The sequence below is a fragment of the Neodiprion pinetum genome, unplaced genomic scaffold (assembly GCF_021155775.2).
Source record: "Neodiprion pinetum isolate iyNeoPine1 unplaced genomic scaffold, iyNeoPine1.2 ptg000137l, whole genome shotgun sequence".
Lineage (NCBI taxonomy): Eukaryota > Metazoa > Arthropoda > Insecta > Hymenoptera > Diprionidae > Neodiprion > Neodiprion pinetum.
Genome location: NW_027184490.1, coordinates 119,158 through 131,809, shown reverse-complemented (window position 1 = coordinate 131,809; position 12,652 = coordinate 119,158). Strand labels below are relative to the sequence as shown.

At 36.6% G+C, this 12,652-nt stretch overlaps 1 protein-coding gene across 1 annotated transcript; it reads right to left on the bottom strand.

The window, feature by feature from the left end:
- Positions 1 to 11,663: 11,663 nt before the first annotated feature.
- LOC124224327 (tigger transposable element-derived protein 2-like) lies at positions 11,664 to 12,447 on the bottom strand. Its single transcript, XM_069138049.1, has 2 exons — positions 11,745 to 12,447; positions 11,664 to 11,683 (listed from the first exon to the last, which is right to left on the bottom strand). The coding sequence occupies exons 1-2, from the start codon at positions 12,445 to 12,447 to the stop codon at positions 11,664 to 11,666; spliced, it is 723 nt and encodes a 240-aa protein (XP_068994150.1).
- Between the last annotated feature and the right edge of the window lie 205 nt (positions 12,448 to 12,652).

The window sequence follows — 12,652 nt, the reverse complement described above, 5'->3', positions numbered from 1 at the left end:
AAGACCTTACAGCTGACAGTGGTGGCATTGAACCGATTTCGGATGTTGCGTTCACGATCCGTCCAACGTATCCGCAGTGGGACTTCTGATCTAGCAATTCGGACTATGTCAAAAATTGCCGGATCGGTGTTAGTAAACAAACTAGCCATGTAAGCTGAAAAAAAATTATTTTCTGAGTTATGTGATCTGATATATAGTATTTTCAAAAAAAATTATTTTCTGAGTTATGTGATCTGATACATAGTATTTTCAAAAAAATTATTTTCTGAGTTATGTGATCTGATATATAGTATTTTCAAAAAAATAATCAATCTTACTTTCATTCAATTGTTCTACCATTTCGATGATCACTCTGTGTTCTTTTTTTGTTGAAATTTTCTGTCATTTCGATGATCACTCTGTGTTCTTATTTTGAAATTTCTGAAAACAAAGCGCACGCGTTAAATTATTTCTGTTCACTCAAGTAAAATCGAAAATTGTTGTACACTCAAGGTAAAAAAAAAAAATTTACGAGAGCACTGATTTCAATCACCCACCTTGATCGTTCGAAATCTCAACTGCTAATGAATTCATCTGCTAATGAATTCATCAGACAGACGGACGGAGCACCCCCACTCTTCGTACAGCTTCTTTATATGTTTTAGGTTCACAATTAAACTAATACCAAGTCATGAAGTGGTTGACACTTGTCGGTTACGTTTGCAAGATATATCTTTCTCACTCTGTCCTCCTACACTAGTGCGTAGACCTCGAAATCCACTTGTCGGTTACCCTTTGAAGGATATATCCTTCTTACTCTGTCCTCCTGCACTAGTGCGTAGGCCTCGAAATCATGAAACCGATACCGTAGGCAAAACATCCCCGTAACGCTCCTGTAGAACGATATCTACTAAGACTAACACAGTTCCATGTATAACTCCAGCGATTAGTTCACTCTCACAGCTCTCTCGTACATGAGGCGTGCGAAACTTTTTCGCCAAGTTGCGTAGACCTCGAAATCATGAAACCGATACCGTAGGCAAAACATCCCCGTAACGCGCCTGGAGAACGATATCTACTAAGACTAACACAGTTCCATGTATAACTCCAGCGATTAGTTCACTCTCACAGCTCTCTCGTACATGAGGCGTGCGAAACTTTTTCGCCAAGTTCCAAGAACTGTCTCGCCATCTTACACACGCTGCAGGTTCGTTCGAGAAATATCTAGAAATTTCTATCAAAGAATATTGCATACGGTTGTCCACGAATTTTCGATAATGCGTGAGTCAGACTGTTGTTGCTTGCCCACAAAAGTGACCGTGTCAGCATGGAGCAGTTCTTCTAAAGCAATTCTTACAACGATAGCTTAGTCAAGTATGTTCGATTGAAAGAAGAAAAACAAATAAGGATTCTGAAAATTAATAAAAATCACGGAGACGACACCCAAAATTTTATCTGAGAAATCTTCACCGACAGAAATTCAGAAAATGGATTCGATTTGGAACTCAAAATACCAGAAGTATTGTTAAAAGTGATAAATTTCCATGAAAAAAGACTCTGGTTGACCGTTGATCGAAATAATCAATTTGACTGTGAATATTAACAAGTACGTACCACTACGAGGTGGTGTCTTCGTATACGCACCACTACCCAAAGATATTCAAGATAAGAAGATGTAGTAAACATTAGAAACAACGACTCTTACTGCTTTCTTTGGTCGGTCACCGCAGCTCTGTTCCCAGCCGACAACAACCATCCTAACGCGATCAGCTCGTACCCGCATATCAGCTCAGTGCTACGGTATGATGGTATAAAGTTTCCTATGTCTCCAGATCAAAATTCTCAAATATCGAGGGCGGTGAAGTGGTACATTAAACCAACCGCGTCGGTATACATTAATTTTGTCTGATGTTCAAATATCGTTTCAACGTAATTATAAGGGAAATTGTGAATAAAGGATTTTGAAAGATTCATGATGAGAAACCTGCATACAATGGTTTATTCAATTTGACTTTCGTCTTACTCATTTCAACGACAATTATATCTTTGTCGAAAACGGTGCAGCTGTGAAAATTAGGCTTGGCTATGGTAGCTCTAGCACCGTATCTTCCATCCCATTTCGTGATCAGCCTGACATCTCTATACTTCCTAACGTTTTCCGTAGTTTTGCTAAAAACTGCGTTGTTCGTTAGCTTGTAAAAATTTTTCTCGAATTCGTTGTCAGATTTTTTCCGCAAATCGGTATTCAAATCTATATATTTTTTCAGTCACGGAGTTTGCTTGAATTTGAGAACTCTATGAATTTTAAACCTAATTGTAAACATTGTTTCAAAACGCGGTAGTGAACAACATAGTTTTGTTTGGTAAGTGATTTGTCTGTCAATTTAGGTTCCAATGCTTTGGTCAGAAAATGCGAATCGTAACCTTACAGATTATGCAGTATCGGAAAAAGTATGTGAGTTCTGATCTGAAAGTGAGTCAAACATCTATGATATAACCAAGTACGACCGTTCCGGAAAATTCTGTTAAGAAGCGGTATATTTTGACTTCAGACTTTTATCCATTTTTGAATTTCTACTGTTAATAACGATGATTTGTCCAACGAGCGAGACTGTTCGGATGCGTGGAGCGGTACGCACCAGAACAATTACATGAATCGAGATAACGACATTCGGTGAACATGGGACCACCCTACGATATCACATTTTTACGTTTGCAAAACATAAACACAAGGGTTCGTTATATAAGACTGCGAGTTCTGGACCAGCTCATTGGCAGTCAAACTCAAGTGTTGTAAAGTGTCTTCGACTATATACTTTGTTAGAAAAGAAACGGTAAGTCCATATACAAATTGCTACCTAACGTAAATTTTTTTCAATTTATTACACTCATTCACTTCTTTTGTTCAAAAAAATTTAGCTATATATTTCAAAGTATTGAGGAAACTTCAAGTGATTTTAAAAACGGAATTCAACTACTCATAAATCTCCAAACTCAGCTTAATAGCTTTCGAATTTGTTTCTCACCTGAACATCTTTAAATTTTCAGTCTTGGACCAGCTCATTGACAGTCAATCTCAAGTGTCTTGCGCCTTCGACTACATACTTTGTTAGAAAAGAAACGGTAAGTCCATATACAAATTGCTACCTATCTTTTGTTCAAAAAAAAATTTAGCTATGTATTTCAAAGTATTGAGGAAACTTCAAGTGATTTTAAAAACGGAATTCAACTACTCATAAATCTCCAAACTCAGCTTAATAGCTTTCGAATTTGTTTCTCACCTGAACATATTCAACTACTGAAACATCTTTAAATTTTCAGTCTTGGACCAGCTCGTTGACAGTCAATCTCAAGTGTCTTGCGCCTTCGACTACATACTTTGTTAGAAAAGAAACGGTAAGTCCATATACAAATTGCTACCTATCTTTTGTTCAAAAAAAATTTAGCTATATATTTCAAAGTATTGAGGAAACTTCAAGTGATTTTAAAAACGGAATTCAACTACTCATAAATCTCCAAACTCAGCTTAATAACTTTCGAATTTGTTTCTCACCTGAACATCTTTAAATTTTCAGTCTTGGACCAGCTCATTGACAGTCAATCTCAAGTGTCTTGCGCCTTCGACTACATACTTTGTTAGAAAAGAAACGGTAAGTCCATATACAAATTGCTACCTAACGTAAAATTTTTTCAATTTATTACACTCATTCACTTCTTTTGTTCAAAAAAAATTTAGCTATATATTTCAAAGTATTGAGGAAACTTCAAGTGATTTTAAAAACACAATTCAACTACTCATAAATCTCCAAACTCAGCTTAATAGCTTTCGAATTTGTTTCTCACCTGAACATATTCAACTACTGAAACATCTTTAAATTTTCTGAATATACTCTTTTTTTCTTCCTCAGATCATGGTTCCCAATGCATTCAACTTACCACCAAGTCCGGAGCCGGCACCACAGGACGTGATGTTTCCGGAACCGGATCTACCGAACATATGTCGCATATACATACACCGTCAGATCGAGGCACAGCTCCAGGAGGAACAACTCCACGATCTCATAGTCGTAGTTTCACGACTGGATGTTGCAGTTTACGGCGTGCAGACCTTTTTCGTCTTTGATTATATTTTAATACACTTGACTTACGACGAATCTGGAGATATATGGCTCCACGAGACTGATTTTTGATGGAAGAACGAAGACGAAAAAAGGTCTGCATGCCGGAACTACCCACGTCGACGTGTGCATTAATTTTTTAATTTCTTTAGATCTTCGCCAATATTTGAATACATTTAAGTTACTAAACAGATTTTTAATTTCGTTAAATAAATACCAGATCTTATAGTCATAGTTTCACGTTGAATACATTTAAGTTACTGAACAGATTTTTAATTTCGTTAAATAAATACCAGATCTTATAGTCATAGTTTCACGATCCTTTTTTTAATTCAGAACCTATCGTTGTGATAATTCTCATCTTTTCTCCAATCGTGGAAGCCTTTCGCAAAATTTTTTTTGTTGAGAAACCGAATGTATATATTATATTTGATACTTTTTTATAAAATTAATAAAAAACTTGCCAAACGAAATCTAAACTGCACCTCAACCTTGCATCTCATTCTCGACTAATCTGTACACCAACGTCGGCATGTTTTGCATTCCAAGAGCGATAGTAACCCAACTCCGTAGGACCTGCGGCTTTAAACGTACGCTAACTCAGATGTTGGTCGACCTTGCACTCTGTCCTTGACTGAGTCCGCTGAAATCTCATCGTACTGTTCACGTTACAGTTACGAGGTTCAAAACGTAGCTTGGAAAATCTTCGTCTTTGCTCATCGGTGTTCAAATTGACACTTTCTGAGATTGTAAAAGTCGAATTGTTGTTACCAACAATTTGTCGAGTTTAAGGTGGACAGGATGGTTTTGCGTTGAGTGATAAATACATATATTTCAATACAGAACGTCGTACCATTAAATGGTATAAAGAAGCTTCGTCAAACAATGTATACAATTTTCATAAAGGTTATGCAACGTAGAATAATTGGAAACGCTGCACACGTTGTCCAGGTACGGTGTATACAAATTAAGCGAGAGTCGACGCATCTTTGAATTCAATTTGGCCGTACTGACCGTCCATATACTGCAAGAACAACCGCTCCTCCTCCATCGTCTGCATCAATTTCTGATATTGGGTCTCGTCCTCGTTCAGCAGTCATACAATCCGTGCCGATAAGAACACGTTGAATTCGGTGTTCAGGTCTGTGACGAAGCGCTGTCCGAACCTCGTTTGGACTCGTCGAATGTTGGTGTGTGTAACATTAGATGTGTACGGTTCGGTTTGTTTCTTACTCCTCGTTGATCTGACGACACTCGATCAAATCGCCTTCGCCTTCGTCGTCATCCGGTTCAATGTCCGATAATACTGCAATTACTTCGTTTTGCCATTTTTGAAAAGTCAGGATCAACGTTTTGTCCTGAAAATATATCCTGTGTAGTCTGTGCGGTTGCACACGAGCTCTCCGGACAGACTCAACGAGCCACCGAAGATCTTGTAGCGAGAACTCTGACGTCGCGTTGCTAAATCCGATAATTACTTCTTCGTTATTACGTATCATGATGATTTTAAGGTTTTCGCCTCACAAGAATAGCAGTCTGACTGATGTACAAGTTTCACGTGCTAACCTATTTTATACGAACGGTGGACCTGGTCAGATGTTACAGATTTACGTTTGTGTATGCGCGCGCACCTTTTGGCATTCCCAGGGCGATAGTAACCCAACACCGCAGATCCTTGGCTCTGAATGTACCGCAGCTATCGGCCGACCTTGCACTCCGGTCTGAACCCGTCCAAATACTCATCGTAGAGTTCACATGGCAGTTACAAACCAAAAAAATGTCACGTGGTTGATATCAAACCGACATCCGAATAAGTGAAACACGATTCTCGGAACCATTAATTTTGGAATGTCACGTGGTTGATAAGGTGGGAAAGGAATGTGAGGTGGTTGACGTTACACGTCAGCAGTCCTACCGTGGGAAAGGAATTCGGAGTGGTTCATGTTACACATCAGCAGTCCTATCGTGGGACAGGCGAGCACTACAGACCTTCGGTCGGTAAAATTGCCGGTAAAACAGCACGATTTTGACCCTCGATCGATACAACTGTCGGTAAGATTGTAGGTAAAACAGCACGATTTTGACCCTCGATGGATACAACTGTCGGTAAGGTTGCACGGTTTTGACCTTCGGTACGGCAGACTGTGATGTCATCGCGGAAAAGGGTTTGCGTCTGGGCTACGCGGAGCGGAAAAGGGTTTGAGTCTGGGGAGAATGTATAGGCGGACTGGTCGGCTCGGTCGGTAAGTGTCGGTAACCGGAATCTGCGTGTAGAACCGGCCTTGCTGTACTACTCGCGTTGTCCAATGAAAAATACGTGTTAAGTGAATGAATTATTAATAATCTGCCAAAAATTTCGTGATGTTTCTCTTTCCGACTGTGGGGTACTACTTTGACGATATTTTTAATGAAAATAAAAAATTAATTGTAAGTCATCCAGCAGATATTTCGAAATTTTTAATTTTTTTTGTTCGCTTTTACTGCGGCACCCTTTTTTCATGCGAAATTATGTATGAAAAAGCACAGCTCGGTATGACCACGAAAATGATCTTTTCGGTGAAAAATCGAAACACCGTGGCCGATCATTATTTCCCAGGGCTCTTGATTTCATGACGCACATGAAAAATAAACATCTGAGGGTTTGATGATATCTTAATTCGCTTCAAAGAAAGAATTTGTAAAACGGTAATAGGGTTTTTTTTAAATTTTTTTCTCGGTTCTCGAACTACAATAACACAATAGTAGCTGTTTCGGAGAGAAGCAATAGTCCGTTTTTTATACATCACGTCATCGGTGGACGAGAATTCAACACCTAAAAAATAATCATTATGTGACTCTGACACAGAATCAAGCTTCTCTTTTACCTGAGGATGACTCTTACGAATCCCGATGTTTCGTGATGGCAATTGTTTTTACAGCTTCAGTCTATGGTCATTTATCGGCGACCAGTGGAGCCAGGTAGCCGACGATCTTACCTTCAATAGTACTTTTAGAGGCATGCCCGTAAAGTAGGTGTTTTTAGGGCTAGAACGAAGATTTCCGTACGCGCCAGAACGAGTTAAACGGCTCGCACCTTTAGTTCGTATTGAAATCATCGTACGAGTCAAAAACATTTCACGGACGGGCCACGTACAGTATTTTCTTCTAAATTGTACAGTGAAATTAATAGAGATAAATACCGATTACTTTTGCCACTAGAGATTTTTTATTTTAACGGACTGTAATCGAATTCCTTTGTAAACTTGTCAGGTAAATTCAGCAGTATGTTCAGTGAATTCCAAATACAGTATAACAAATGCCTACCGAATTTTATACAATACTACATAATTTAATGGACTCGAAAAATGCTTTTGCGTTCTTCCAACCAAGTTAAGAAGAGTGAAGAGTTATGAAAATTCGATTGCAAATTAAAAAAAAAAAAAAAAAATGCTGAAATATTCTGTTAAGACTAACAAACTTTTTATTCGGCCACACTTTCGCGTGGGTAATGTATTGTGAACGGCATAGTTGATTAAGCATGCGAAAGTGCCCTCTCTCGAAACGAATTCTGCGAATTTGTGGTGCACTGACAAAAATGTAATTTGTTATAGTAACTAGATGAAATCAGTGAAACAGGTATCGTTAAAAAAAAAAACTGTTTGAATATTGTTGGAATTACGAAGAACGAGGTACACGTAATCCTTTTGCGCTATTGTCGATCCTTTTTTTGGTAATCGCAACGCAAAATGAATTTCTTCGGTTTACTGTACTTTTTTAGTTGAACAAGGCTTTAGAGTCAATTTATTGTTGCACAAAGCATTAAATTTTGACAACAGTTACAAGAAAATGTAGTAACAGTGATCGCAATGAAAAAGAATAGTAACGGATACTAAACTTTCTGGTAACAGCTAGAAAAGTAATTTTCATTTTCTACCCAGAACTATAATATTTTTCGATTGTGGTAAAAAATGAAAATAGTTAAAAACTGAGCGGTAATCGGAGCTAAAAATTTCTCTCAGTGTGGTAAGTGACTGACCCATACGAAATTTTACCCTGCTAGCTCCATTTAGCTTGAAGTTAGCGCATAAAACGTGATTTTCAGTTTTTTCACGATGACTCCGATATTGCTACTCAGAATATTTGGAATAAAAACACAGACCCACCAGCCATGTGTACATATCGAGAATTTTCTTTGGATTTTCCTTTAAGAAATTCCATCTTCTAAAAATTTTTGAACATTCAGATCGCCGGTTTCCGGTGGATTTTAGATAGGCATCAGTTTCTTTTTTTTACGGTATAAATATTTGCTGTGATGTGATTTTCCGTAATTTTTTTAGTTTTTTCGCAATGGTGTGTCAGTGGTAAAAAAAATTGGTAACTGTCATTTTTCAGTATTTTATTGGCATGACCGCAAGATAAGGGTAAAGTCGAACGCGTGGTTTGAACGTGCACTCACACGTAATAATTTGCGTACTGCGTTACGTTCTGGAATAAAAAATAAGCTGGAATTAAAAAAAAATGCGTTCAACAAATTTGCAATAACAAACTAGATTGTAAAGAACAAACGCTCATAATACCATTATTATTTTCTCGTTGCTACCTACATTAAAACATCGAATCAGAACTAGAATATCATGAAAAGATTGTTCTACACGTCGGATGAGTTTCAGGATATGGCATTGAAAATTCACTGAATTTATGACAGCAATTAAACAACATGCTCGATGTCTGTGCCTAGCGGCAATTCACAAGTAAGCTAACAATGATTTGTGATTTTCGTATAAGTCTAATTTGAGGGCAATACGATGGACAACCGTGTGGGAACCGTTTTTCTCTAAAATGAGCAAAAAAAAAACCACGCTGAATTACGGAATTTTGAAATATCTAGAAAAAATTGTCGGCATATTTGGAATCATTTTGTAAGGCAAACTTACAGATCTAGTTAACCAGTCAAAAAATTGCCGAGTCTTAGTTCCTTGTCGAATGAAGTCATGTAGGTTCCGACTGATGCGGACCAATCTAACGAGTCGGTGCCTTATTTTATGGCATTATTTATACCCCGGAGCCTCGGCTGATCAAGGGCCGGACCAACGATATTCTATCGTGATTACGATAAAATTATTTAGATTTGATAAAACCACCGTGAGAAAAAACGAAAGACGAAAAACAGATAAATACTATACAAAATCGTTGAAATAATAATTTCACATCACTGAGTTTGTATGAGTTTTTCTTACGATACGAAAGTTCACGTTCACGAAGTAGCTCGAAAAATTAACAAAGGACAGTTGAATTGGGCTGATAAATTATTGGATGAAAATCAGCCTTTCTTTCATGTGACGATTGTCACAACAATTTAACTGATGAAATGTAAAATGGTCAGGCTCGTAGAGTCTGTAATTTGGTGGGTATACGGAATACCTGCTATACGTACGTAACGACGAATCCTCGCAAACTTAATCATTGCATCTAAATAAGAAATCAATCGTCACCCGAAGTTTAGCTGATTTGTCGTTCGTATCGATACGGTGATTTCATAAGATATTTTATCGACAGTCAACAATCCACGAATAAGCTCAGGCAAGGTATAAGTCGAGGGGGAAATAACTTAACATTTGTTTGCCACATTAATTCCGCAGGTTGAAACAAATCAGAATAATTCATTTGATTCAACACAATTCTGTTAATTTAGATTAATTCAACTAAATTCAACTTTATTCAAGTGAATTCTTTCAATTCAATTAATGCAGTACTTTTACCATCAATTCTCGGTAATACACTTTGATTCTAGTGAATATCTGAATAATTTCAATTAATTCCTTTTTGTTTCTTCCGTTAGTTCAAATTAATTCATTCAATTCGATTGAATTAGTTTTTTTCGCAAGAATTCTCGATAACTTACCCCAATTCACGTCAATACCTAAAAATTTCGTCAATTTTTTTCCGATTTTTCTGTGAAACTAAATTAAATAATTCAATTCAACATTATTTTGACGATTTTGAGCCAGCTTGATTGGGTGAGTAATTATGGAAGATGTGACGAGCGCGTCAATTCGTTGACAGTGATATTCACGTACCTCCGTTATCACGGTACGATGATTCGGAGTATTTTATAATATTAAATCTTAAATCCGCTGATTTATTTCGAGATTTATTTTTATTTTCACTCGTAGATGTGTGTTTCGTAGTACAGTGCTCCCCCCCTAAGATTTCAGACTCGGGGCTCTGGTTCCAGGAAAAATATCTTAGAGAGGTATCCCCTCTACTCTTAAAAGGTGGGGCTGTTAAAAATAGAAGCATGCGCAGTGACACACGAAATACTTAAAAGAAGCGCGTAATATTTGAAATGAATTATTTATTTCTTTGACATCTGTTGACATAGCTATCGTTTATAATAATATTGCACTTATTTTACAGTACAAAAATATCAAATTTGAGTGTTATCTTCAAATAAGAAAATTAAAATCAACATAAAATTCACAACTCAAGTTATTTCAAGGATATTTTATAAATTATGGTATTGAATACCACGTAAAGTTAAACTTTCAAATATAAATTCGTGCATTAGCAATATTTAAAATAATTATTAATTAAATTATCAACACACTATACATTACTTATCCATTATGTATAGTAATATCACAGATATGTATTAATAACTGATTAGGAGGAAAATTTTCAGAGTTCAAGTTTTCAACTTGAGATTTTAATAACTCTCTTAATTCAAACAACGTTGTATTTTGACTAGACAAATTGCAATCATCACAATATTTTGTCACGGTTTCAACAGCCTGTATGACTTCTGTAGTTGAAACTTTTGGTGAATTAGAATTAATACTTTCATGAAGAATATCGCAGCTTTCTTGAGTTGTAATATTTTCAATATTTAGTGGATCAATATTTTCATTAATAATATCAATGATCTCTTCATCACTGAGAATATCAGTCGGATTAAGTGTGTTATCAGAGTGAAACCAGCTTCTTATATCGTCTCCGTTTACATTCGATAAACCTCCATGATTTTTCATCACCTCACAAAATTCATCTAATATCTCAGTACCACCTGCAGTATCACTCGATTCATCAGATAATGGAGTTCCCTCAGATTGAGAAGTAGAATCTAACGGCCACAACTAAAAATGAAATAGAAATTGTAGTCAACAAGTATCAATTATATATATATAAACATTTTTATCATTCAACATACCGTGCTCCATGATTTTCTGAGTGTCTCTGGCAACACTTTATTCCATGAGTCAGCAATCCAAAAAATTACCTCCTTTATACTGACAGATTTTAAACTGTCCAATAAAGAACTGCCTTTATTGACAGAATCAATGATGTGTGCCATTAAATTACTGCGATAAAACAATTTTAAATTCTGCAGACAACCTTGATCCATTGGTTGTAACAAAGAAGTTGTGTTTGGTGGGAAAAAACGAACTGATATGTCACCTTTCGATAGACGGGGATGAGCAGCGCAGTTGTCAACGAACAAAACAGCTTTTTTAAGTCCTTTTTCGGCTAGGAATTTAGATACAGCCGGTACAAAGGCATCTTCAAACCACTCTTTGAATAGACCGGATGTCATCCACGCAGATTTTTGGCTTTTATAATAAACAGGCAACGTCTTTAAATTTTTAATTGCTCTAGGTTTGGCAGACTTACCAATCAACACAAGAGGTAATTTCAAAGTTCCTGATGCATTACTACAAGCCATGATTGTTACTCTTTCTTTCTTTCCTTTAATACCAAAAGCTCCAGCTTCACTTGCTGCTGTCAATGTTGATGACGGTAACATTTTATAATTTAATGGAGTCTCGTCACAATTAAATACTTCATCTAAAGATAAGCCCTCTTCAATAACAAAATCTTTAAACTGAGATTTGTATTCATCAGCAGCAGCAGTATCAGCAGACAATTTTTCTCCGCAGATTTTTTTATTACGAATCTTGTGCCTTTGTTGCCATTTATAAAGCCAGCCGTTACTTGCTAAAAACTTATTTTTAGCACCCATTTTTTGATGGAAAATTTTGGCTTGAAGTTGGACATGAGTACCTTGGACTGGAACGCCAGCAGCTCGTTTTTCTTTGAACCAAAACCATGTAGCCATGTCAACATAATCATTATCAATTTTTCTCATTCTTTTAACTTCAGGCAATTCATCACCATATTCCGTCACTAAATTATCAAACTTTTTTTTATTTTTTTCCCACTGTTTTACTGTTTGCTCAGTAACATTGAGGTTATGAGCAATAACATTTTTTGGGGTTCCATTACTCAATTCTTTTAAGGCATTTACTTTTACCGAAACGGGTACCGCTGTCGGTTCTTTACGCTTTACAGAGTTATTATTTTTATCGCTTGACATTAGATAGTTTTTTATTTACTATCGATCTAATTATTGATTATACTTAATACTACGAATATCACTTGACTATCTATAAGTATATCTATGTATATGTAGACAGCTGACTTATAGTAGCAGCTTACGCGCATGCGCAAGTAAACAACACTGAGTATAGTGGGGAAGCCGAATTGCGGGGAAATGATAGTAAAATGAGGGGAAGTAATAT